This window comes from Chrysemys picta, chromosome 5 (genome assembly GCF_011386835.1).
Source record: "Chrysemys picta bellii isolate R12L10 chromosome 5, ASM1138683v2, whole genome shotgun sequence".
Taxonomy (NCBI): domain Eukaryota; kingdom Metazoa; phylum Chordata; order Testudines; family Emydidae; genus Chrysemys; species Chrysemys picta.
This window is the reverse complement of record NC_088795.1, coordinates 142,128,666-142,154,839: the sequence shown is the minus strand read 5'-3', so window position 1 is coordinate 142,154,839 and position 26,174 is coordinate 142,128,666. Positions and strand designations below refer to the sequence as shown.

The 26,174-nt window shown below is 49.5% G+C and overlaps 1 protein-coding gene across 2 annotated transcripts in view; it reads right to left on the bottom strand.

Moving 5' to 3' along the window:
• Positions 1-26,174, bottom strand: part of SEMA4F (ssemaphorin 4F) — a 217,708-nt gene that overhangs the window by 114,061 nt on the left and 77,473 nt on the right. For both annotated transcript variants that reach the window (XM_065598374.1, XM_065598373.1), the window contains exon 2: positions 7,695-7,846. In XM_065598374.1, coding sequence (XP_065454446.1) covers positions 7,695-7,835 — 141 coding nt within the window. In that variant the 5' untranslated portion in view covers positions 7,836-7,846. The remainder of the gene's footprint in view (positions 1-7,694; positions 7,847-26,174) is intronic.

Genomic DNA, 26,174 nt, shown 5'->3' with positions numbered 1-26,174 from the left:
TTTTTGTCTCCCAAGGACAGCGTTATATTGGGGTAGTGGTGTAGCTTGGGCCTTTGATCTTCAGATTCCAGGAGCAGGTAATCAGGGCATAGCTTCAAAAGGGAGGGTTTTTACATAAACCAGAGGTGGGAATTTGCATTCATCACCCCTTAGATATTCCCCACGCAAGCCACTTGACCCTGTCTGTCCAAAAGTCCATTCTTGTCTGGCCCATTGTTCAAATACAGTCCTTTGAAGTTCATAACACTTTCTAGGGCTCACATCTCATATCCCCCCTAGAGATGTCCAGCAGAATCCTGAACACCACACAACCTTTGCATTTAATGAATAGACTCCAAAGAAAAAAAATGAATTCAATGAGATACTTCAAAGATATTGCAGGAAATTGCTGTGTTTGGCACAAGGACCTCGAGAGGAGGCTGATGGCCCTGAAGAAGAGGGAGATCCAGGCATCAAAGTCAGAGGGACGTGGTCAGGGAGGAGCTATCAGGAGGGTGTAGGGGAGAGAAAGACCTGATGGAGGGGGAGTGGGAAGGTGGGGGCTGGAAGTGGCAGGACAGAAGATACTTGATATAGCCCCCCAAAACAGGGGCTGCTAACAGGGAGTTTCACAAGGGAGTTTCACAAGGGGAGCAGGAAGGGGGCGAGGGTCCCTTGCCAGTTCCATCTGTTTTCTCTTGATTCCCCTTAATACCTATAAAGCAACTACATTCATAACTTTTTGCTTAAACAACCCTTTCAGCTGACAGGGGGCTGCAGACGGGAGTTTGACAGAGGGAGGCTTACGATGGTTAGGAAGACCCGCAACACCTGTGCCAGCACTGCTACTGTCTCCTCCACCTGTGCCTGTAGCCAGACAGAGTGCCTAAGCATGGATGCCTCTACCCAGATCCTGGTGTGGTTTTGCAAAGACTGTAACTTGCAATTTCCACTTACTGATATCCAGGCTGGGGGGACCATCCAATGTGAGAGGTGCCTGCTGGTGGAATCTCTCAGGCAGCAGGTGGGAGAGCTACAGGAGGAGGTGGCTAGGTTGAGGAGCATCCGTATCCACGAGCAATTCCTCGACAGTGTCCATGTGGAGACAGCTGAGGTAGCTGTCCCAGTACACAGGACTGCTGATACACCACTGGTGGAGGAGGAGATGGCTCAGGGTGGACACTGGCAGCTGGTTACTTCTGGCAGCAGGCAGTGCTCCACCCTTGCTCCGAACCCTCCTGCCGTGGTTATAGGTAACCGTTATGCTCTTCTTGATACAGGAAAGAAGGAATCACTCCCTACAGTAAAGGAGGAGAAGCCTCGTACCCCTAAGGCTGGAAAGTCTGCTGCCACCACTGCGAATAGGAAACGTAGGGTAGTGGTGGTCGGAGACTCTCTGCTGAGGGGGACGGAGGCGCCCATCTGTCGCCCTGACATTTCATCTCGGGAGGTATGCTGCCTGCCGGGGGCCCGTATCCGAGACGTTACGGAGGCATTGTCGAGGATTATCCAGCCCTCTGACTACTACCCCATGCTACTCATCCATGTGGGCACAAATGATACTGCGCGGTGTGACACTGAGCGGATCAAGAGTGACTACAGGGCTCTGGGAGTACGGGTGAAGGAGTTTGGAGCGCAGGTGGTATTCTCTTCAATTCTTCCTGTCAAAGGTAGGGGCCCGGGCAGAGACAGATGCATCATGGAGGTGAATGCCTGGCTGCGAAGATGGTGTCGCCAGGAGGGCTTTGGCTTCCTAGACCACGGGATGCTATTTGAGGAAGGACTGCTAGGCAGAGATGGCGTTCACCTTTCGAGGAGAGGAAAGACCCTATTCGGACACAGACTGGCTAACCTAGTGAGGAGGGCTTTAAACTAGGTTCGACGGGGACAGGTGAGCAAAGCCCACAGGTAAGTGGGGAACATGGAGACCGGGGAGATGGGTCGGAAACGAGAGGGAGTGTGGGCTATACTGGCAGAGAGAAAGGAGAGTCAGGACAAAACTGGGAGGAAAGATCAAACCAGTATCTTAGATGCCTATATACAAATGCGAGAAGTATGGGGAATAAGCAGGAAGAACTGGAAGTGCTAATAAATAAATACAACTATGACATTGTTGGCATCACTGAAACTTGGTGGGATAATACACATGATTGGAATGTTGGTGTGGATGGGTACAGCTTGCTCAGGAAGGATAGACAGGGGAAAAAGGGAGGAGGTGTTGCCTTATATATTAAAAATGTACACACTTGGACTGAGGTAGAGATGGACATAGGAGATGGAAGTGTTGAGAGTCTCTGGGTTAGGCTTAAAGGGGCAAAAAACAAGGGAGATGTCATGCTAGGAGTCTACTACAGGCCACCTAACCAGGTGGAAGAGGTGGATGAGGCTTTTTTCAAGCAACTAACAAAATCATCCAAAGCCCAAGATTTGGTGGTGATGGGGGACTTCAACTATCCGGATATATGTTGGGAAAATAACACAGCGGGGCACAGACTATCCAACAAATTCTTGGACTGCATTGGAGACAACTTTTTATTTCAGAAGGTTGAAAAAGCTACTAGGGGGGAAGCTGTTCTAGACTTGATTTTAACAAATAGGGAGGAACTCGTTGAGAATGTGAAAGTAGAAGGCAGCCTGGGTGAAAGTGATCATGAAATCATAGAGTTTGCAATTCTAAGGAAGGGTAGAAGGGAGAACAGCAAAATAGAGACAATGGATTTCAGGAAGGCAGATTTTGGGAAGCTCAGAGAGCTGATAGGTAAGGTCCCATGGGAATCAAGACTGAGGGGAAAAACAACTGAGGAGAGTTGGCAGTTTTTCAAAGGGACACTATTAAGGGCCCAAAAGCAAGCTATTCCGCTGGTTAGGAAAGATAGAAAATGTGGCAAAAGACCACCTTGGCTTAACCACGAGATCTTGCACGATCTAAAAAATAAAAAGGAGTCATATAAAAAATGGAAACTAGGACAGATTACAAAGGATGAATATAGGCAAACAACACAGGAATGCAGGGGCAAGATTAGAAAGGCAAAGGCACAAAATGAGCTCAAACTAGCTACGGGAATAAAAGGAAACAAGAAGACTTTTTATCAATACATTAGAAGCAAGAGGAAGACCAAAGACAGGGTAGGCCCACTGCTTAGTGAAGAGGGAGAAACAGTAACAGGAAACTTGGAAATGGCAGAGATGCTTAATGACTTCTTTGTTTCGGTCTTCACCGAGAAGTCTGAAGCAATGCCTAACATAGTGAATGCTAATGGGAAGGGGGTAGGTTTAGCGGATAAAATAAAAAAAGAACAAGTTAAAAATCACTTAGAAAAGTTAGATGCCTGCAAGTCACCCGGGCCTGATGAAATGCATCCTAGAATACTCAAGGAGCTAATAGAGGAGGTATCTGAGCCTCTAGCTATTATCTTTGGAAAGTCATGGGAGATGGGAGAGATTCCAGAAGACTGGAAAAGGGCAAATATAGTGCCCATCTATAAAAAGGGAAATAAAAACAACCCAGGTAACTACAGACCAGTTAGTTTAACTTCTGTGCCAGGGAAGATAATGGAGCAAGTAATTAAGGAAATCATCTGCAAACACTTGGAAGGTGGTAAGGTGATAGGGAACAGCCAGCATGGATTTGTGAAGAACAAATCATGTCAAACCAATCTGATAGCTTTCTTTGATAGAATAACGAGCCTTGTGGATAAGGGTGAAGCGGTGGATGTGGTATACCTAGACTTTAGTAAGGCATTTGATACGGTCTCGCATGATATTCTTATCGATAAACTAGGCAAATACAAATTAGATGGAGCTACTATAAGGTGGGTGCATAACTGGCTGGATAACCGTACTCAGAGTTGTTATTAATGGTTCCCAATCCTGCTGGAAAGGCATAACAAGTGGGGTTCCGCAGGGGTCTGTTTTGGGACCGGCTCTGTTCAATATCTGCAACAACGACTTAGATATTGGCATAGAAAGTACGCTTATTAAGTTTGCGGATGATACCAAACTGGGAGGGATTGCAACTACTTTGGAGGACAGGGTCATAATTCAAAATGATCTGGACAAATTGGAGAAATGGTCTGAGTTAAACAGGATGAAGTTTAACAAAGACAAATGCAAAGTGCTCCACTTAGGAAGGAAAAATCAATTTCACACATACAGAATGGGAAAAGACTGTCTAGGAAGGAGTACGGCAGAAAGGGATCTAGGGGTTATAGTGGACCACAAGCTAAATATGAGTCAACAGTGTGATGCTGTTGCAAAAAAAGCAAACATGATTCTGGGATGCATTAACAGGTGTGTTGTGAGCAAGACACGAGAAGTCATTCTTCCGCTCTACTCTGCTCTGGTTAGGCCTCAGCTGGAGTATTGTGTCCAGTTCTGGGCGCCGCATTTTAAAAAAGATGTGGAGAAATTGGAAAGGGGTCCAAAGAAGAGCAACAAGAATGATTAAAGGTCTTGAGAACATGACCTATGAAGGAAGGCTGAAAGAACTGGGTTTGTTTAGTTTGGAGAAGAGAAGACTGAGAGGGGACATGATAGCAGTTTTCAGGTATCTAAAAGGGTGTCATGAGGAGGAGGGAGAGAACTTGTTCACCTTAGCCTCCAAGGATAGAACCAGAAACAATGGGTTTAAACTGCAGCAAGGGAGGTCTAGGTTGGACATTAGGAAAAAGTTCCTAACTGTCAGGGTGGTTAAACACTGGAACAAATTGCCTAGGGAGGTTGTGGAATCTCCGTCTCTGGAGATATTTAAGAGTAGGTTAGATAAATGTCTATCAGGGATGGTCTAGACAGTATTTGGTCCTGCCATGCGGGCAGGGGGACTGGACTCGATGACCTCTCGAGGTCCCTTCCAGTCCTATAATCTATGATTCTATGAAAAGATCGTGGTGTGGATAATGGGGGTGGGGGGGGGGAGAGAATCTGCCAGCAGACAGCAGTGCTGGGTCTTGCAGGTCTTAGAGAGCTGGGAGATGGATGGAGAGAGGGCCAAATTGTGACATCTTCAGTACTGCCACACCCAGGAGTTGAAAAATCATGACCCAGGCCTCAAGAAGTCAAGAGATTATTTTATTAAAAAACTCATGATTTTTTAAGCCAAGTTTGAGCTCTTGCTCTCTCTGGTTTCTGAGCTGTTCAAGCATATGTCACATTTGCAAACTTTTCTCCAAACCCTGAGGGCTACAAACGGACTTTCTGAAAATTCCAGCCAAGTCCTCTCACATACTCACTTGTCTCCAGGAGCTGGGTCATTATGAAAGCCACCAAGTACCATGAGACTCATAGTAAATTCATAAAAGAGTTGGCAACACTGCAGAAGGGCACATGAGGTGGGGGACAAAAGGAGGGCCAGACGTCACCAGAGGAAGGAGGCAGTGGCAGACTTTATTCTGTTTGCACATTATAAGTGTGATCAAGTCATGATCACTGGTACTGAAGCTACCATTAATTTTTAGTTCTGTGATCAGTTCCTCTTTATCTGTCAAGATGAGGTCTAATATAGAATTCCCCATACTGGAAGCAACACATTTTGAGTTAGGAAGTTATCTATAATATTTAGACATTCCAAAGATGTTTTAATACTGGCTGTGACAAATATGGCCATTCCCTGCATATCCTGGAAAAATCATATTCAGTATCTTTGGTGTCCATTATATTAAATGCAAAGGTTGTGTGTTGTGGGCCAGGATTGTACGTGACATAGGATGTGAGCCCTGGAAAGTGTTATCAACTTCAAAGGACTGTATTGAACAATGGGACTGACAAGAATGAACTTCTGGACAGTGTCAAGTGGTTTGTCTGGGGAACATCTAGGGGAAGATGAACACAAATTCCCTCCTTTGGTATACAAAAATCCAGTCTTTTGAAGCTACATCCTAAGGAGGGAACCACTGTCTACTATTACCTGCTCCTGGAATCTGAAAAATCAAAGGCCTAAGCTGTATAAAGGTAAGACTAACTGATTCATGGGGGTGCCTGTTCTGAGCTAAAACTTATGAACTGTTAACCACCAAAACACCGTTTTGTGGGGTTTGAAGGACTGACTCCTACCAGAGCCTGTGCTGGAATTGGGGTGGGGGTGTGATCTCTGTAAGCTTATTAGCATGTGCTTAGGTTCTTTTTTTAAGGTATTTTTTTCTGTAAAGCTTTCACCTTAAGAATAAAATCATGGGTGATGTGGAGAAAGTGGATAAGGAAAAGTTATTTACTTATTCCCACACTACAAGAACTAGGGGTCATCAAATGAAATTAATAGGCAGCAGGTTTAAAACAAATAAAAGGAAGTTCTTAACGCAGCGCACAGTCAACTTGTGGAACTCCTTACCTGAGGAGGTTGTGAAGGCTAGGACTATAACAGGGTTTAAAAGAGAACTGGATAAATTCATGGAGGTTAAGTCCATTAATAGCTATTAGCCAGGACGGGTAAGGAATGGCGTTCCTAGCCTCTGTCTGTCAGAGGGTGGAGATGGATGGCAGAAGAGAGATCACTTGAACATTGCCTGTTGGTTCACTCCCTCTGGAGCACCTGGCATTGGCCATTGTCGGTAGACAGGATACTGGGCTAGATGGACCTTTGGTCTGACCCGGTACGGCCTTTCTTACGTTCTTAATAAATGTGCTTGCTTACAAAGATCTGTGTGGTAACGGTGGGCAGCTATGCTATTTAGATCCTCCATTAGGCTCTAATATTGTTAGGTTTCAGAGTAGCAGCCGTGTTAGTCTGTATCCGCAAAAAGAAGAACAGGAGTACTTGTGGCACCTTAGAGACTAACAAATTTATTAGAGCATAAGCTTTCGTGGACTACAGCCCACTTCTTCGTGGGCTGTAGTCCACGAAAGCTTATGGTCTAATAAATTTGTTAGTCTCTAAGGTGCCACAAGTACTCCTGTTCTTCTTTTTGCTAATATTGTTAGAACTTCTTGAGCTTCAGCATGTCTGATGGGGCCACTCTCAGTGGGGGTTATGGGGTGGATAATATGATCTGGCTGGGGTCAGTTCCCTTCATCTTCAGTTGACCTACCAGCAACGTGTGCAGACAGCTCGCCACAGCAATCAGTGCTTGGGTTCAGGCTGGTGCAGGCTGGCTGATGAGCCAGTTCACTAAGTGAAACTGCCCTGCTGACCACGATTCTGCCTCATGGACTGTGGAGGAGCAGGCAGCTTGTTTGGCCTCCCTCACTGCAGTGGTGCAGTCCTGTAAGAGCTGTTTGTGCTGCTGGCAGATGGGTCCAGAGTTATGTTGTGCGGTTGTTTGGTTTTAGGCACCTTTGGACTACGCATTTAATTTGCTTTAATCTTCTCAGTCAGTGAGGGAGGGGGTAACTAGCACCCAAGAGCTCATCTCCAAACTCATATCATACCCCCCAACAGCAACAGCCCCGCACACACACCTCTACCCCGAGTGAATCATCCCTGCGCACCCGCACCCCCTACCCATCTTCACAGCAATGCACCCATGGACAGTGCCACAGAACTCAGTAACCTCCATGATGTACACAATGCAGGCTTACACCCCCCATCCACATTCCCCGGTCCCTATGACTCCCTGGTTGCATCTCCTGAAATCCACCCCGCCTCAGACACGCATCTCCCCCCATTCGAAAGCAGCCCATTTACACACTCACCCTGCCAGCCCAAATAACCTCATGTGTGATCGCACCCCACATGCACCCATCCTGCTACAGACAGCCCCAAAGGATTGGGGTCTTGTGCTCACCATTTTGGCAGGCTGGTTGATTGACTCCAAAGGCAGGGCAAAGATGGCGTCCTTGGCTCCCACGTACAGAGTCCTGGTCTGCGGGGCCACCAGGAAGATGCTGTAGTTGGAAATGGCCTCCTGGGAGAAGCGATGAACCATCTGCTGGACCTCTGCAATCAGAGAGCAAGCACACTGTCTGTCCTGGGCATGCAGTAGGCAAGGCCTAACCCAGCACCACCCACGCTGACCAGTGAGAGCCAGGTGAGTGGGGTCACCAAGAATGCACTCCGCTTCAGGATCCACAATTACCCGCTGCTTCAGACCCAGACGGGAAGGGAGTGCACAGTTTTAGCTGCACTCCCCTGCCCCCAGCGCCTGAAAACACGCACGTGCATGGATCAGCGGCATGTCTCACCACTAGGCTGCACTTCTCAGCCTGCCACTGCCCAGAGACCCGGTGAGGCAGATACACAGCACTCACCAGCCTGGTCTGCAATGGCATTTCACCCCTAGCCTCCCTGCCCCTCAGTGGGACGGACGATGTGTTTGCTAATGCAAGCAGGGCTCCCAAGAGTGCTGGCATTTAGCACCGTGCTCTTGAGCACTGATCCAAGCAGGACTTGGCACAGTGGGGACGGTCTGGGGCGGCAGGAGCCTGCCCTGCCCTATGGTATCCCATGCTGCTCCCGCCAGGAAACTGAACAGGTGGTAACAGAGAAATTTTAAAGAAAACCTGGAGTGTAGACACAAATGAAGGGAAAATGCTTAAGACAGTGGGAGATCACTGCAGCTCCCTGTGCAGCAGGAGGGTGCAAGTGGGAGCAGGGCAGGCTGCAAGAGACAGCAGCTGACTCACTACATCTAGCTGTTACTGGCTGCAGCTTCCAAGGGGAGCCAGTAGGGGGGCGATGAGAGCTCTCCAAGAGAACAGCAGGGGAGCCCAGAACAGCCTTTCCACCATCCACACTTTGCCAGCGTAACCCCTGTGCTCAACACCCCTCTGATGAGAGGCAGGCCCGGAGAAAGATTTCATCTCCCTTTCGCTACTGCAGCTCCTGTCTGAGCCCAGCACACCAGCAAGCCGCTGCTGCCTCTCACAGTCCCTAGCCATTCTCCTGCCTCCCCTCCCGCATCGCTAGTCTGCATGTGCTCAGACAGCGCCACAAGACCCACTGGTCAGTATGCACAAAGCTGCCTACGTGCTTACGCTGCCCTCCAGCAGCTGAGCAGTTTGCTGGCGGGCATGTTCCTGATCCCGTGGGCATGCTCGGAGCATGCCTCAGACCTGATACCTGTCAGATCCCACAGCAGAAGGGCAGATGCAGGCCACTGAGAAGTAGGGGAGGGCAGCTGGCATCCACACAAAAGCCAGTGGGGGCCCAAGAAAAGTGGGAGAGAGGTATCAAGCGTGAGCACAAGAGAGAGGTGGTCTTAACTATTAGGCTAGGGACTACCTACAGGGCTGGCCTGGCTTAGGAGCCTGGGTTTGAGGCGGAGGATCCCAGGTTGAATGAGGCAAGAATCTCTGGGGCCTGTCAGTGCATCAGGTCAGCCATTTAGGTACCCACGTCCCTCTCCTCACTGCTCTCCTAGCTAGCTTAGATGTCCCCCTGCACAGCTTGCTGGCTTCTTATGTACCTCACTCTCCCCAAGCATTGTACAGGATTCCACTAGGCAGCAGGGCACCACGGGACACGGGGGTTGCTGTACCTAGTATTGCAACACTAAAGTACCCCTGAGGAGCAAGGCCCTTGTGGCATCAGAGTGGGGTGCTCCCTGCTGCAGCTGCTGGTCAGCTCCTCCTATGTCAGTTTCTGGCAGGTTCCTCCCAGGAATTTCTCCCCCCAAATTTGCCTGGTTATGGGGGCAGGGTGGCACTGCATCAGGGCCACCCGGGGGGAGGGGCAAATGGGGCAATTTGCCCCAGGCCCCGCAGGGGCCCCGCGAACCCTGGCCGACTCACCCTGGCGGTGGTCTGGGTCTTCGGCGGCACTTCAGCAGCGGGCCCTTCACTGGCTCCGGGTCTTCGGCGGCGGGTCCTTCAGTGCTGCCGAAGACGCGGAGCGAGTGAAGGACCCGCCGCCGCCGAAGACACAGCGTGCCGCCCGGTGAGTACAAGCGCCGCAGTGGGTGGCGCCTTTTTTTATGTCCGCTCCTCCGCTTTGCCCCAGGCCCCCTGAATCCGCTGGGCGACCCTGCACTGCATGGAGGGAGGGATAGCTCAGTGGTTTGAGCATTGGCCTGCTAAACCCAGGGTTGTGAGCTCAATCCTTGAGGGGGCCACTTAGGGATCTGGGGCAAAATTGAAACTTGGTCCTGCTAGTGAAGGCAGGGGGCTGGACTTGATGACCTTTCAAGGTCCCTTCCCGTTTTAGGAGATAAATAAATTAATGGAGATATCCTATTTATGGATCTTAATGTACAAGGAGGGGGATTTCCCCTGCACAGTTCTGGTTCTGAAGGGATGCTGGGTGGCAGGGAAGAGGCAACCCTGGCTAGGTCTCTCCTCCCTCATCCCCCAAGGTGCAGTTACACAGGCTGCAGGATTTACTCTTGCTGCCTTCAGTCAGCATCAAGTACAAAATTCCCCTAAGCTTTTAAAACCAGCCAGACATGTGCCCTAGCTGAGCTCAAAAGCCTTTTGTTTCTCTGTTCTCCCTTTCCTCCCCATCCAGAACTAGCCTCCTCCATCCCTTCACACAACTGGGCCACTGCTGGTGCTGCAAGAGCTTTCTCCTCTGCAGCTCCTGTCCCCTAGTACTCTGCTCTCCATAGCACGTCTCTCTGCCTCACTTACACTTATCTCAAGTCTGCTGAAAATGTCTTTTCTTCCTTGCCAGCACCTCCCCCAGCTTTGGCCCTGGTGAGTGATGCTGCCAGGGAGCTGCCAGCCAGTACATTTACACCAGTCAGCCACTGTCTTGGATTTAACTGCGTCAAAGGGATAGAGCTGATTTTCACTTTTCCATTAGGAAAGTGGTGGAGGTGCCACCGACACAGAGCCGGCTCCAGCATTTCTGCCGCCCCAAGCGCAAAAAAAAAAAAAAAAAAGCCACGATTGGCGGCAGCAGTTCAGCGGCAGGTCCTTCGCTCCTAGAGGAAGTGAGGGACCTGCGTCCCGAATTGCCGCAGGTGCTGCCCCTCTCCCTTGGCCGCCCCAAGCACCTGCACCAACAGGACATTTAAAGCCAGGCTGCACGAAGCCCCGGAGAAGTCACACTGGGTGGAGTGGAGAGATAACAGGCTTAAGTAGTACATTGGAGGAGGATCGCTAGTGACCCCGATATTACGGTTGCCTCACATTATATCCTCTCATTTCAGTTTTATCTGTGACATTAACATTAACTGTGCAGCCATTTCTGAGAACAAGCTTTGGGAACAGGTCAGATTGGTCAGTGCTAACATTTTCTGACCTCCCTCCCTGCCCCCCCAAAACAGCTCTATCACCTCCAGGTTTGACCACAGGAACGTTGTCCTGGGATCAGCATGAAACGCCATCCAGCTTTGGCTGAGTAAGCCAAATCTGCCATTTGCACCAGTTCAACTGCACTGCATGTCCTCTGCCTTACTGCTCAAGGAATGAATCCCCTCATTGCACAGCTCGCTGCAGTGAATGAGTCAGGAGTTGCAGGAAGATTAAGGATGGTTTTATGGTTAAGGTACTTGACTGTGACCCAGCCTAAGCTGGCATTTGACAAAACCTCCCCCTCCCTCATCTTCAATTCACTTTAGGTCCTTTCGCACTAAAGAGAGCACAGAAATGCCACCAACTTGATATCTGATGTCATTGCTTTACAAACACAGACTTCCAGCACATCTCAGGGGAAAATAAAATAAGGAAAAAGCCAGTTAATGAAAGGAAATTACGCTGGGCCCCCAAAACAAGATATTTTCTCAAACAATGGGGCTAATGCACTTCATCAAAGCTGAACCAAACCAGAGTATCAACTCAAATCCACCCCACACAGGAGAGTCTCAGATCAGCACTTTGCTTAATATTCCAGTGGCTGCAAGAGAAGTATTAAAATTCCAAATGATTACCTAAGCACACCTGCCCTCACTGCCTGCCAGCAATCTGTATGGGCACATGTGACTTCTCCACAGCAACACAGACTTCTCACCATGCAGGAGCCCAGACAGCTGCTGACTGAACAGGTGTCAAAAACTCCACCTGCCAGATGTGCCGGGACTTGCACCATGATCCAGGCTCTAATCAGCTAAATGTTTTAAGTTAGATTTGAATCTACAGAACGACAGAATTTCATAACTCACACCCCAAGAATTAGGGCAAAATGACACTGCTCCATAAACACCCCCCATAGTCACAGGTTTGAAGAGCTGTGCGGGAGATCAATTGGCCCTCGAACATCACTGCTTTAAATTGTTGTAATTTAATTGTTCATCCTCTGACACATCCTCAATAAATTGCATTACCTTAGCATAATTTTTGTGGTCGTATTTTGCTAAGAGCGCTGCATAGTTTGCTACTCTAAATTGCAAAGTGGAAGAAGAATACACTTTGCGGCCCGAAGGAGTCCAGTCTTTTGTTATCTTTGTCTGATGGAGTGGAGCGGAAGTGCTAGTATTTGTTTTTCTGATTGGCAGCATCAACCACTAGCGAATTGGGTAAGGGGTGTGTAAATAGAAACTCAGAACCCTTAGATGGAACAAAATATTTTCGGTCCAATCTCTTGCTAGTGGGTGTTATTGTGGCTGGGGTCTGCCAAATAGTTTTAGCAGGTTCCATAATGGCCCCATTAATTGGTAGGGCTATTTTGGAGGAGGTCGTAGCTTGCAGGATGTTGGTAAGCTCGTGGTGTGTTTCAGGCATTTCCTCCAGGGTAATCTTGAGCTCTTCTGCTACTCTCTGAAACAACTCTTGAAAGTGAGCGAGCTCATCAGTAGTGGGAGGTGGTGGGGGTACCATGGCGTCTTGGGGTGTTATCGCTATAGAAGAGGTGTGTGGGGCAGTGTCCTCTGTAGGGAGGGTGGCCACTTCAGGTCTTATCTGGGTTTCAGTGTAAGCAGGCAGTGGGGAGGGTCTGACACCTTTCCTCCAGGCGGCCCGTGGAAGACCTGAGTGTAGTGCGGTGTAGGTCCATGGACCCCAGTGTGACCATTGCCCCGGGGAGGGAGGGGGGGGGCGGCATAGATGGTCCCATCCAGGGATTGCAATACCAGTGTGGATAGCCTTGAGGATATGGAGATTGTGCTGAAATGCGTCTCCCAGTTGTGGGTAACTGGCTCTGGGGAGAGTATTGATAGGAAAACATCTGGTTATCGTATTCCTCTTAGTCTTCTTCCTCCTCCTCCCAGACTCCATTGGAGGGGCTTTGAAGTGGTAGGGGAGTACTGCAGGTAGGGTGCTAAAGGTCCCGTGATAAGCTGGTGCTGAGAAGAGGAGAGTCAGGAGCATGGGACACCCTTAAATCCTCTGGCTGTAAAAAGCTGCAGTGGAGCTGAGTGACCAGGAGTCGGTGCCGGTATAGCTGGTGGAGGCAGAGTATGCTGAGGCGTCTGTTGGCGCAAGCTGGCTCCGTGGAGTAGGAGCCCCTGAGGTAGGCACTGCAAGTAAGGCAGGAGACCCCAGGAGGCTCAGTGCTGAAAGCAGCGGCTGAAAAAGCGGCACCGCAGGATCAAAGACCTCTGAGCTGTTCCCCACAGGCCAGTGAAACGGGTGTGCTGGGCTTAGGGGATTTCCCCAGTTCCCTTACCCTCCTCATGCTGACCTAGCTGTGGGGGCTGCTGCTTGCAACTCAGACAGGAGCATCCAGCTCTGGAGGCCTTGTCCCTGAACCACAATAAACCTCCTCAGCCCCAAAGGTTTGGCTGAACGCCGAGGCCAAGCCCTGGCTCAACCTCCAGCCCTTTGGAGCTTGGCCAAACTGTGCACTCGAGAGGAAACATCCCAGGGGACGCCCAGGCCCCAGGGCTGGATCGTGGGGGTTGGCTCTGCCCATTCTACAAAGCGGAGCCCGTGTGGATCCATCCGAGCTTCCTCCGAGCGGAGGTGCCTTCCGCATGAAAGTGCTGAGTCGTGGAGCCGGAGACAGCAGAGACCGGAGCTGGTTTGAACGGTTTCCCCGAGGAATGACTCTTGAGGGGAGAGGAAGCTGGACGTTTTTTGTTTTTGCTTTACCTCTGGAGGGTGTCACAGAGGTTTGCTGGCCAGGATCAGAGGCAGGTCTGAGGGAGTTTTCCAGGAGCAGCATCTTAAGCCTGAGCGCCCTGTCCTTGAGGGTCCGCGCTTTTAATTCGTTGCAGTGGACGCATTTTTGGGGTACACAAGACTTCCCCAAACAGCAAAGGCACTGTGAATGTCCATCTAAGATGGGGATGGCATCCTTACAGGAGGTGCATCTCTTGAAGCCTGGGGAGCCAGGCATGTCCGAAACCCTCACTCAACTCCTGTAATAGGCCCATAACCTCTGGCTGGGTTACTGGAGTCCTCAAATCTTGAGCTGAAGACTGCAAGGTTACAGAGACTCCACAATTTACTGTAGTTCAAACTAGCAAGTGACCCATGCTGCAGAGAGAGACCAAAAAAACCCAGGGTATCTGCCAATCTGACCTGGGGGGAAATTCCTTCCCGACCGCAAATACAGCAATCAGACCAGGGGTCGGCAACCTTTCAGAAGTGGTGTGCCGAGTCTTCATTTATTCACTCTAATTTAAGGTTTCACGTGCCAGTCATTCATTTTAACGTTTTTAGAAGGCCTCTTTCTATAAGTCTATAATATATAACTAAACTATTGTTGTATGTAAAGTAAATAAGGTTTTTAAAATGTTTAAGAAGTTTCATTTAAAATTAAATTAAAATGCAGAGCCCCCTGGACTGGTGGCCAGGACACGGGCAGTGTGAGTGCCACTGACAATCAGCGGCACGCGTGCCATAGGTTGCCTACCCCTGAATTAGACCCTGAGCATGTGGGCAAAGCCCAACAGTCAGACAGCTGGGCAAGAATTCTCTGTAGTAACTCAGAGCCCTCCCCATCTAGTGTCCCATCGCCGGCCATCAGAGATATTTGTTGCTAGCAGTTGCAGATGGGCCATATGCCAAAGACCTGAGCTTAGTGTGCACTGCAGACAAACCCTTAGAGGCAGAATGAGAACTCACGTTTGTACAGCAAGACAGCTAACTAGTCCAGCCAATGCCCAGATAGCTTTTACCTCAATGTAGCTAATCCAAGTCCACCCCAGATTGGGTGGGTGGGTGGGTGTGTGTGTGTGGTATCGACTTCAACTAGTTAAGTGGTCTCCAACCTTTTAACGCCCAAGATCACTTTTTGAATCTAAGGGCAACCCAAGATCTACCCCGCCCCTTCCCCGAGGCCCCGCCCTGCTCACTCCAACACCCCCCCTTCCCCCATCGCTCGCTCTCCCCCACCCTCACTCTTTCACTGGGCTGGGGCAGGGGGTTGGGGTTCAGAAGGGGGTGCGGGTTCTGGGCTGGGACCGAGGCGTTCACAATGTGGGAGTGGGCTCTGGGCTGAGATTGGGGCAGGGAGTTGAGATGCAGGAGGGGGTGAGGGGTGCAAGCTCTAGGAGGGAGTTTGGGTGCAGGAGGGGACTCCAGGCTGGGGCAGTGTTGGGGTGCAGGAGGGGGTACATGGTGCTGGCTCTGGGAGGGGGGTCAGGGTTGGGAGTGTAGAAGGGGGTTTGGGGTGCAGAAGAGGATATGGGGTGCTGCATCCAGAAGGGGGCTCAGGGCTGGGGGTTGGGGTGCTGGCTCTGGGAGGGGGCTTAGGGTGGGGCTTGGGGTGTAGGAGGGGGTATGGGGTGCTGGCTCCAGAAGGCACTCAGGGATAGGGCGTGGCCTCCCGCAGCTCCCAGTCGGCAGTGGGTGCAGCAAGGCTAAGGCAGGCTCCCTGCCTACCCCAGCCCCACACCACTCCCGGAAGGGGCCAACATGCCCCGGGGGGGGGGGCAGGGAGCACGTGGCTCCACACGCTGCCCCTCTCTGCAAGCACCGCCCCCGCAGCTCTCCCAGCCAAAGGCAACTGCAGGGGTGGTGCTTGCAGGCAGGAGCAGAATGCGGAAGGAGACCCCTGCCCCCCACCCGACCCACCCCGCAGGGCTTTGCTGACCACTTCTGGGATTGGCATGGGGCCGAGGTAGGCAGAGAGTCTGCCTTAGCGGCAGCCACACTGCACCACTGGAGATTGCAATCGACTGGTTGGTGACCACTGAACTACTTACATAAAGGTAAAAGCTACCTGTGCTGTGTGGGACAAAGTGGGAATTTTTTCTAAGATTTGTATGAATTCTGTATGCACCTCAGCTTGCTTCTGCACTTCGACTGCTCCAAACTGTGTATTTTGACAGTTAGAAACTGCACTGCAAGAATCTTGAAAGTGCCAGGTAGGAAGCGAGCAAGGGATAGGAAAGATGATGTGGCATCTATGAACAATGTCTATTGGTTTGAACTTCCCCAGTGACCCTGCTCAGTTTGGTCTTGAAGAGGGGAAGAGATGTTAGGAAGCAGGAATTTTCTCTAACATTTTTATTAATCCTATGTGCGCCTCAGTTTCCCCCTATACTTTACATGGCTACCTAATGCGGGGGGATTAACTTTGCTCTCAGGGCAGGCTAAGAGGAATGAATAGTGTTGTTAGGAAGGGAAGCTGAGCACAGACCCCAGCTAGAGAGCAAAGGGCTTAGCCCTGCTCTACACTAGGAAATTAGGTTGGTATAACTACATTGCTCAGGGGTGTGAAAAATCCACACAAACCACACACCCCCGAACGACGCAGTGAAACAGACCTAACTCCCAGTGTAAAGCGCACTGTGTCGTTGGGAGAATTCTCCCGTCAACCTAGCTCCCGCTTCTCAGAGAGGTGGGTTAACTACAGCAATGGCAGAAGCCCTCCCTCCGGCGTAGTAGCATCTTCACTGAAGCACTGCAGTGGCGCAGCTGCAGCATTTTAAGTGTAGACGAGCCCTCCAAGGTGGGGCATTAGACATGGGCTCTGGAAGTAGCCTGGGCTCTCTGAGGAAGAAAGCCAGAGAGACAGAGACAGAAAATGGAGTTCCCCACAGCTTGGCTAGTGACCTGTGGCTTGAGCAGACTGGACGATATTTAACCTCTAGGTCTCTGTGCTAACCTGAGGATTGTGTCCACTTGACTAATAAATCATACTCAGTTTTAAAAACTGCAAATATCTGCTAGGTGCACTAGTCTGTATCAGGAGTCTAGCTCAGCTCGACTCGCTGGGCAGAGCTCACAGGGTGAAGCAGGAACATTGGAAGCCAGAGGCTCAGTCTAGGAGGAGGTGAGGCTGGGGAACTGCCCTGAACAGTAGTGGGGTAGGGGAGAGGGATAGCTCAGTGGTTTAAGCATTGGCCTGCTAAGCCCAGGGTTGTGAGTTCAATCCTTGAGGGGGCCACTTAGGGATCTGGGGCAAAAATCTGTCTGAGGATTGGTCCTACTTTGAACAGGGGGTTGGACTAGATACCTCCTGAGGTCCCTTCCAACCCTGGTATTCTATGATTCAAAGGGATTCCTCCAAGAGGCTGTTCCAAAGCTGGCGTGTAGCACCAATCCAGTGGATTGGCGACAGTATATTTCACTAGGACTCAGTGGCCTGGCCCCTGCGTAAGACAGATGCTATCTGCAGGGATGCCTCTCTAACCAGTCACATGAGAAGTCAGGAAGGGCAGCAAACAGGTAGTAGCTCAAGCCTCGAGCCCTGGAGAGAGAAGCTGCAAGTCTAGGCACTCACTTAATCTGACAAGGAGCCACCAGTGAATTCTCTCAGCAATGGGGAAAGCGTCAGGATGACAAACCTTCTCCTCAGGGCTCCTCCAAGCTCCTCCCACACTTCAAAACAAGCAGCAGCAGCAGATTTTAAACTAGCCCCCAGCACATCTACCACACCCTCCCAGGCTCTCCAGCCCAGTCTCTCTCAACATAATAGATGAATCCCATAGGTTGTCTCTACAGGAAGCAATCATATCCCCAGGCAAAGTAGGGCGTTAGCACCTTTATTGCATTTAGGAATAGCAGTTTAGTTATCACAGAGAAAATTCCCTGATCAGCAGAAAAGTTATCACACCAAAGCCTTATGAGCCCACTGCCGTGCTGGGAAGACTGGTTCCTGCTAAGTAACTGCCATAGGCTGGGGGTTCCAAACATGGGGAGAAGGTAAATGTAGCCACCTAGGGTTTTATAAAGACACACTCCCACCAACAAATCCAAACACGTCCCAAAAGAAGAGCCAAAGTCACAATAGACTAGTGTTCTGATTTCTAATTTCCACACAAGGTGCACAGGTTTGTTTTAATTAGGGTTACCATACGTCCTCTTTTTCCCGGACATGTCCGGCTTTTCGGCAGTCAAACCCCCGTCCGGGGGGAATTGCCAAAAAGCCGAACATGTCCGGGAAAATGGCGGCTCTGCTCCTCCCCGACTCTTCGGCTCTGTTTAAGAGCCGGGCTGCCTGAACGCTACCGGCTTCGGGCAGCCCCGTGCCTCGAGACCCTGCGCCGCCGGAGCCCGGGAGGGGAAGTGCCCGGCTGGGGGGCGCAGGGTCTGGAGGCACGGGGGCTGCCCGAAGCCGGTAGCACTCGGGCAGCCCAGCTCTTAAACAGAGCCGCGGCGGCTGGAGCCTCCAGCCCCCGGGGCTCTGTGTAACTGACACAGTGTCAGTTACACAGAGCCCCAGCCGCTGGAGGCTCTGTTTAAGAACCGGGCTGCCCCAGAGCTACCGGCTTCGGGCAGACCCCTTGCCTCCGGACCCTGCGCCCCCAGCCGGGCACTTCCCCTCCTGGGCTCCGGCGGCGCAGGGTCCGGAGGCACGGGGGCTGCCCGAAGCCGGTAGCGCTGGGGCAGCCCGGCTCTTAAACAGAGCCGAAGAGGAGCAGAGCCTCCAGCTGCGGGGGCTCTGCTCCTCTTCGGCTCTGTGTAACTTATACAGTGTACGTTACGCAGAGCCGCCGGAGCCCCGGAGGGGAAGTGCCCGGCTGGGGGTACAGGGTCTGGAGGCATAGGGGCTGCCCAAAGCCCGAGCGCTACCGGCTTCACGGTTTGCTGGGCAGCCTCCAGACCCTGCGCCCCCGGCTGGGCGCTTCCCCTCCTGGGCTCCAGCTGCGCTGGGGAAGCGCCGGCTGGGGGTGCAGGGTCTGGGGGCTGCCCGGGAAACCGTGAAGCTGGTAGCACTGGGGCAGCCCTTTCCCCCTGGCTGGGAGTGGGAGGGAGGAGGGGGCGGAGTTAGGGTGGGGAAGGGGCGGAGTTGGGGCGGGGCTAGGGGTGGGGGAATGGGTGGGGCCATGGCCCATGGAGGGTCCTCTTTTTTTATTTATGAGATATGGTAACCCTAGTTTTAATACCATCATTATAATTATGCAGGAGCAGTACCAACTCAGTTAGAGTTGAAGCAGGGTTTCTGTTTAAAGCCAAACTGTGAAACCTTCAGATAAATTATTTAAATCAGGCAAACTGGTATGGCAGTTTAGGACTTAGGGCAAAGTGGTCATTTGGTCAAGGGGTTCCCAAGATACAGCCCTGGCCTCACAGGATCAAAGCAGGTGCACTACTACCCACTCAAATCTTCTAGTGAGCAGTGTCCATTAGGGCCCACTTGCCCCTCTGTCCCCCCCATGCCACAGAGGGACATAAGAACTTTAAGAATGGCCATATTGGGTCAGACCAAAGGTCCATCTAGCCCAGTATGCGGTCTTCCAACAGTGGCCAATGCCAGGTGCTTCAGAGAGAATGAACCGAACAGGGAATCAACAAGGGGGCTTAAGAGTATGAAAGTGGGAATGGCCTAATAACCTTCAGTGACTTCTGTTAATTTGGGAATTCCTCACCCCAGCCAATGAAGAAACAAAGAAGATGGGCAGGGAATGAGCACAAACATGCTCATCTCAAAGGACTCTAGTTACTGGGAAGTAACCTTCACTACTTCTTTGCGTGACCTCCGCATCTTCTGGCTCGTGGGAGTTTAGCCAGCAATACCACCCCCAGGAAGATGCTCGGAGTTGTTCTAGGTGAATAGCAGAACTGTCAAAACAAGCAGCAGCTTTGCATGGCAGACGACAAGTTTTAGAAGTGACTGTCCCTTCCCCTCTCCTGAATTACTGAAAAAGGTGACAAAGCATAGACAGGGCTGCAAGTAGCAGCCACGCACCACTCTGTGATGAAGTGGGAGGACTGCTACGGGAACTGAGAATATGGAAATCTTAGTGGTTGGACAGCCTTGGCGCTGTGCTGAATGGATCCCTGCTCTCCCCCAAAGGGCTAGGAACTTGTGGATAGATAAACCTGAGGGCCTGTGGGCATCCAAAGTATGGACTCTGCCTCCCTGAGTGTGACTGGGGCCTGGGGAAATGCACACAGGCTAGTGGCCTGAGGGAGAGCAATCAAAGACTTTTTGGGACAGCAGTTAGGGTGAGGATGCAGAGGGAACAATATTATCTGTAACTAATATGGTGTATGAAGAACTGCATCCTAATCCTAATCCCTGTCTCAAGAGGTCTCTGATTTCTCTCTCTTTCAGGCCACCAGCCTGTGTGAATTCCCCCAGTGTATTTTCATAGCAAAGAACTATCATAAGTAGCCTTAGCAATACATGGAAGAACCTTTTAAAAAACCTGGTTACTTAGAATCATAGAATATCAGGGTTGGAAGGGACCTCAAGAGGTCATCTAGTCCAACCCCCTGCTCAAAGCAGGACCAATTCCCAGCTAAATCATCCCAGCCAGGGCTTTGTCACGCCGGGCCTTAAAAACCTCCAAGGAAGGAGACTCCACCACCTCCCTAGGTAACGCATTTCAGTGTTTCACCACCCTCCTAGTGAAATAGTTTTTCCTGATATCCAACCTGGACCTCCCCCACTGCAACTTGAGACCATTGCTCCTTGTTCTGTCATCTGCCACCACTGAGAACAGCCGAGCTCCATCCTCTTTGGAACCCCCCTTCAGGTAGTTGAAGGCTGCTATCAAATCCCCCCTCATTCTTCTCTTCTGGAGACTAAACAATCCCAGTTCCCTCAGCCTCTCCTCATAAGTCATGTGCTCCAGACCTCTAATCATTTTTGTTGCCCTCCGCTGGACTCTTTCCAATTTTTCCACATCCTTCTTGTAGTGTGGGGCCCAAAACTGGACACAGTATTCCAGATGAGGCCTCACCAATGTCGAATAAAGGGGAACGATCACGTTCCTCAATCTGCTGGCAATGCCCCTACTTATACAGCCCAAAATGCCGTTAGCCTTCTTGGCAACAAGAGCACACTGTTGACTCATATCCAGCTTCTCGTCCACTGTGACCCCTAGGTCCTTTTCTGCAGAACTGCTACCTAGCCATTCGGTCCCTAGTCTGTAGCAGTGCATGGGATTCTTCCGTCCTAAGTGCAGGACTCTGCACTTGTCCTTGTTGAACCTCATCAGGTTTTTTTCTGCCCAATCCTCTAATTTGTCTAGGTCCCTCTGTATCCGATCCCTACCCTCTAGTGTATCTACCACGCCTCCTAGTTTAGTGTCATCTGCAAACTTGCTGAGAGTGCAGTCCACACCATCCTCCAGATCATTAATAAAGATATTAAACAAAACTGGCCCCAGGACCGACCCTTGGGGCACTCCGCTTGAAACCGGCTGCCAATGTGACGATGACCTATCACCTGTTCAGAGGGTGGAAAGCTGCAATGCAGCCAAATGCACCCCAACAGAACAGACACTAACATTTATAAAGGTTAAGGCCAGAAGGGACTATTGAATGTATCTGATCTCCTGTATATCTCAGGCCACTACATTTCACCCAGTTGCACCTGAAGTGAGCCCAATAATTTGTGTCTGAAGCACAACTCGCATTTCACTAAACAATCTGTTCCAGAAAGGCAACCAGGTGTGATTCAAAGACCTCAGGAGATTGAGAATCCATCACTCCACCTGGCAACTTGTCCCAATGGCTCATCACCTCCTTGTTAATTCATGCCTTATTTCTAATTGGAGTTTGCCTGGCTTCAGCTTCCATCCAATACTTCTCGTTCTTCCTTTCTCCATTAGATGAAAGAGTTTTATACCTGGTATTTTCTCCCTGTGAAGGTACTTATCATAGATTCATAGATTATAGGACTGGAAGGGACCTCGAGAGGTCATCGAGTCCAGTCCCCTGCCCGCATGGCAGGACCAAATACTGTCTAGACCATCCCTGATAGACATTTATCTAACCTACTCTTAAATATCTCCAGAGACTTGCACACCATGATCAAATCATCTCTCAATCTTTTTGATAAACTAAAGAGATTGAACTCTTTAAATCTCATTGAAAGGCATCTCCGTCCTGTCCTCGAATCATTTTGTGACTTTTCTGCACTCTCCAATTTTTCAACATCCTTTTTAAAAATGTTGACACCAGAACTGGATGCAGTATTCCAGTACTGGTCTCATCAACGCGGGATACAGAGGTAAAAATCACCTACCTTTCCCTGCTTACTTCCCCTGTTTAGACAGCCAAGAATCACACTAACCCTTTTTGTCACAGCATCACACTGGCAGCTCCTCTTGGGTTGCTTGTCCACTATGACCCCTAGATCCTTTTCAGAGTCCTTACTTTCCAGGATACAGTCCCCTAGTCTATAGGTTTGGCCGGCACTTCTTGTTCCTAGATGAATGATTGCATTAGGCTGTACTAAACACAATTTATTTGAATGGACCCAGTTTACCAAGTGATCCGGATCGCTCCATATAACAGACTTGTCCTCATTATATCTCACCCTGCCAATTGTTGTGTCATCCACTATTTTATCAGCAGTGATTTTACATTTACTTCTAGATCAATGATAAAAATATTGAATAGCACTGGGCCTAGAACTGATCCCTGTGGAACCCCACTAGAAACACTCCCATTCAATGATTTCCCAGGGGCAGTTCGCTAGTTCTCGAGCCTTTGATGTGTGCGCTACTGATAGTGTACAGGGCTAATTTTTTAATAAGAACATCGTGCTGTACTAAGCCAAACACCTTACAAAAGTGTAAGTATATTGTTCCTAGAGTACTGACCAGTCTGGCTCTAAGAATCCCAAGCAATGGGGCTTCCACCCTTCCCTTGGGGAGACAGTTCCACAGCTGGATACTGTTCACTGTTGGGATGTTTTTCCCTGATATTCAACCTAAATTTTCCCTTTCCTAGTTTCATCCCATTAGGCCTATATTATGTATCATCCTAAATAATTCCTCCTCATCTTCAGCAATTACACTCTTCAAACAGTTCCAGACTTATTGTGTACTCGATTTAACCAAACCAGACGCATTCAGCTCTTTGAATCCTTCCAGCTCCCTGAATTTATTATTATTGTTTTTTCTTTGAACTCCGTCCAATTTCTCAGTATCTTTCTGGTGAGTTACAATAATACTCCCAGTGCAGTCAGACCAGAGCCATATTAAGAGACCCTCTTCCCTGCTTCACAACATGATAAAACAAGAGAACATGATTAAAGAATATAGTTTAATAAAATGGCAACAGAAGTCACTAGTAAAATCAGGCTCACGCTGTTTGTGGGGTTGGGACCCATTAGTCTGCTCTGCCAAAGATTATGAGACATCCTCATTAAACCTAACATCATGCATTAAACCATTAAACTTAACATTATGCATTATAAATGGAGAGAGACAGAGAGATCAGTAAGACATACCGAAAATGTCAGGTCCTTTCCCATTGGTAAATGTGGGATAGGAACGAAAGGGAGATTTTTCAGATCCCCATGCAGATGATAGACTAGGATCACATTCATGACACGGTAGGATCCAAACAAACGCAAACCACATGCCAGCTGGTGCACCTGCTGTCACTTTAAGCTTCCCTCAGTGCTGAGGGATATGTACCCAGATGGATGGTTTGCCCATGAACTGTACTTGGGATAAGCCTCTCCTGTCTCCCCTTTCACACTTTCTTCTGGTCTGGCTTCTTGCACTCTCTGCCCCAGAGTTGGGGGCTTACCATGTAATAAGTACTTCTTTGTTCACCAGTTCTGCTTTTAAAGGTCTGCTCTTCTTTTTATTTTGCCCAGTGGCTCGAAATATGCTCTTGCCAGTCCCCTGCCTCCACACACCCCAGCAAGGAAGCCTCAGGCCTTCTCTAAAACTGCAGACATGGTCTCCATAGTTCCAGTTGGAACTACAATCTTGTAGCATTACTGCTAAGAAAGTAGGGTACCAATCCTTCCTGAACGCCGGAGGGATGCCTCTGAGAGCTAATTAGTTGACTTCTGAAGTGTTTGTTTAAATTACATGCCATTATAATGGGTGAGAAACTTTAAAGGAAAACAGCAACCAGCATCTCTAGATTACTTAGATGTTTTCAGACCTACCCTTTGATGAACTTTTATCCTTGTGGCTCAGTTCAAAGCCTTCTTGCGTGGAAGGCCATGGGTTCAAATTTGTTCCAGCAGGCGACTTTCATGCCCCACCCTGAGTCTTCAGGAGCTGCTACTGCACTGATATAGGATCCGTCACCAATATATACTGTGACAAAGTTCTGTCCTTGACTCCGTGTGTCCTGAGTTTCCTGATGGATTTTGCTAGCCTCAGAGGCTCACTGTGACCCTCCACATAGCCCTTCTCTCTCTAGAGGCAAGGGTCACAGTCTGTTGAGCCATTTTCATCATAAGCCAGCAAGGGAGGGGAGGACAAACAACCCTCCCTCGCACAGTCTCTGTTGTCTCCCAGTATCAGTGATTAATCAGGGAGGGGAGGGGAGGGGGGGAACCCGGGCCCGCCCTCTACTCCGGGCTCCAGCTCAGGACCCTAACTTAGCAGCTATGGAAGCTGACTTTTTGGAAGTAGGGCATGTACAATTCCCTGGGCTACTTCCCCACAGCAGCCCTCACTCAATATTTTCTTCACAATTACCTCAGGGCCTCCTTCCTTGCACCTGATATGGATTCGTACTACTTCGTTCCTCCAACAGCACAGCTCTCTCCTATAGCTCCTGACACCCACCCCGCACTGACTAACCGGGAGGCTTTTAACTAGTTCCAGCCAGTCTTTGATTGGCTTCAGGTGTCCCAATCAATCTAGCTGTCTCTCCTGCCTTCTAGAAGGATCTTAATTGGCCCCAGGTGTCTTCATTAACCTGGAGCAACTGCCATTTGGTTACCATGGTACCAGGGATTTGTTTAGCCTGGGGCTAACATACCTGTTCCTCACTACTTTACTGTAGTCATCTGGCCTTGCCCCATCACATAACCCCTTCCATCTTATTTTCTTCTCTCCCTCTCAGCCACTACAACGTTTCCTCCCCTAGGCTCCTGCCTCAAAGCAGCGCTGAAGGATCACACCAGCTCTGTTTCAGAACGGGAAATGGTGCCAAAGCAGCAGATTCCTTTCTTGTGGTCATATTACATCTACGACAAGACCTACTTTCCATAAACTCCTACTAATTGGCATTAATAATGCTGCCACCCTCTAATTCTCTACTGAGAGCACCTCATGGCAGTTTATCCATGTTTTGGCCAGAATAATGTCAGGCTAACTGGCCTATAGTTACAGGGGTCTTCCCACTTGCCCATTTGGAATATCAGCACAAGAGCACTCTTCCAATCTTCTGGGATTCTCCTTGTATTCCAAGTTTTACTCAGTCACTTAAAACAAAAAGACTTTGGGTATAAGTTACCCTGGCAGGCTAGTTTAATATGTTTATCCCTAGCAGATGTTGTTTAAGATCCTCAGTTACTAATGGACTGGAAAGTACTTCATCATCCTTATGTAATATGAGATCATCCTGCTTCTTTCCAACAGCAGAACAGAAATATTTATTGGACACTTCTGCCTTTTCTGCAGCATAATTAACAATACCATGTCTGACATTATTGACTTGAACTGTGACCGTATAGATCATTGTTGCAACCAAGGTCTTATAGTTGCACCAAATCTTGTACAAAGGAGGTCAAGTAAGGTGTCTATAGAAAGGTTGCAATTTGCTGGTTATGATTATGCTGTCTGTATCTGTGTATCATTTTTGTATTTGCAGTTATGAATATTGGCTATGTACTTGTATCTCAATGTGTTTGATACTAAGTAGCCTCAGTGAAGCTTCTTGAGAATGGGCACTTACTCAGAATAGTCCTATCAAGAAACACTTAACTGACAGGTTTCATATGCATCCGAAGAAGTGGGCTGTAGTCCACGAAAGCTTATGCTCTAATAAATTTGTTAGTCTCTAAGGTGCCACAAGTACTCCTGTTCTTTTTATTTAACTGACAATGGACTTTGGGAGATGCCAATCCACATCTGAGCTTTCCTGGGAACATTCAAACAAACCTATAAACAATGGCGTCGGCCTGCAAAAAGCTGACTCATTCATGGACACGTGACTTGCCCAGGTGGCTACAAACTCCATCTTGTTGCTGTGATTTTGCACAGAAGAACAAAGGGGTTTCCACCCATCTGAGAGAGAATATAAAAGGCCCTGGAAGCCCCTCCATTTTGTTTTCAACTGGCTCAAGAGATGGCCTCTCTACCCCAAAGAGATACCTGAAAGAAACTGGGACAAAGGACTAT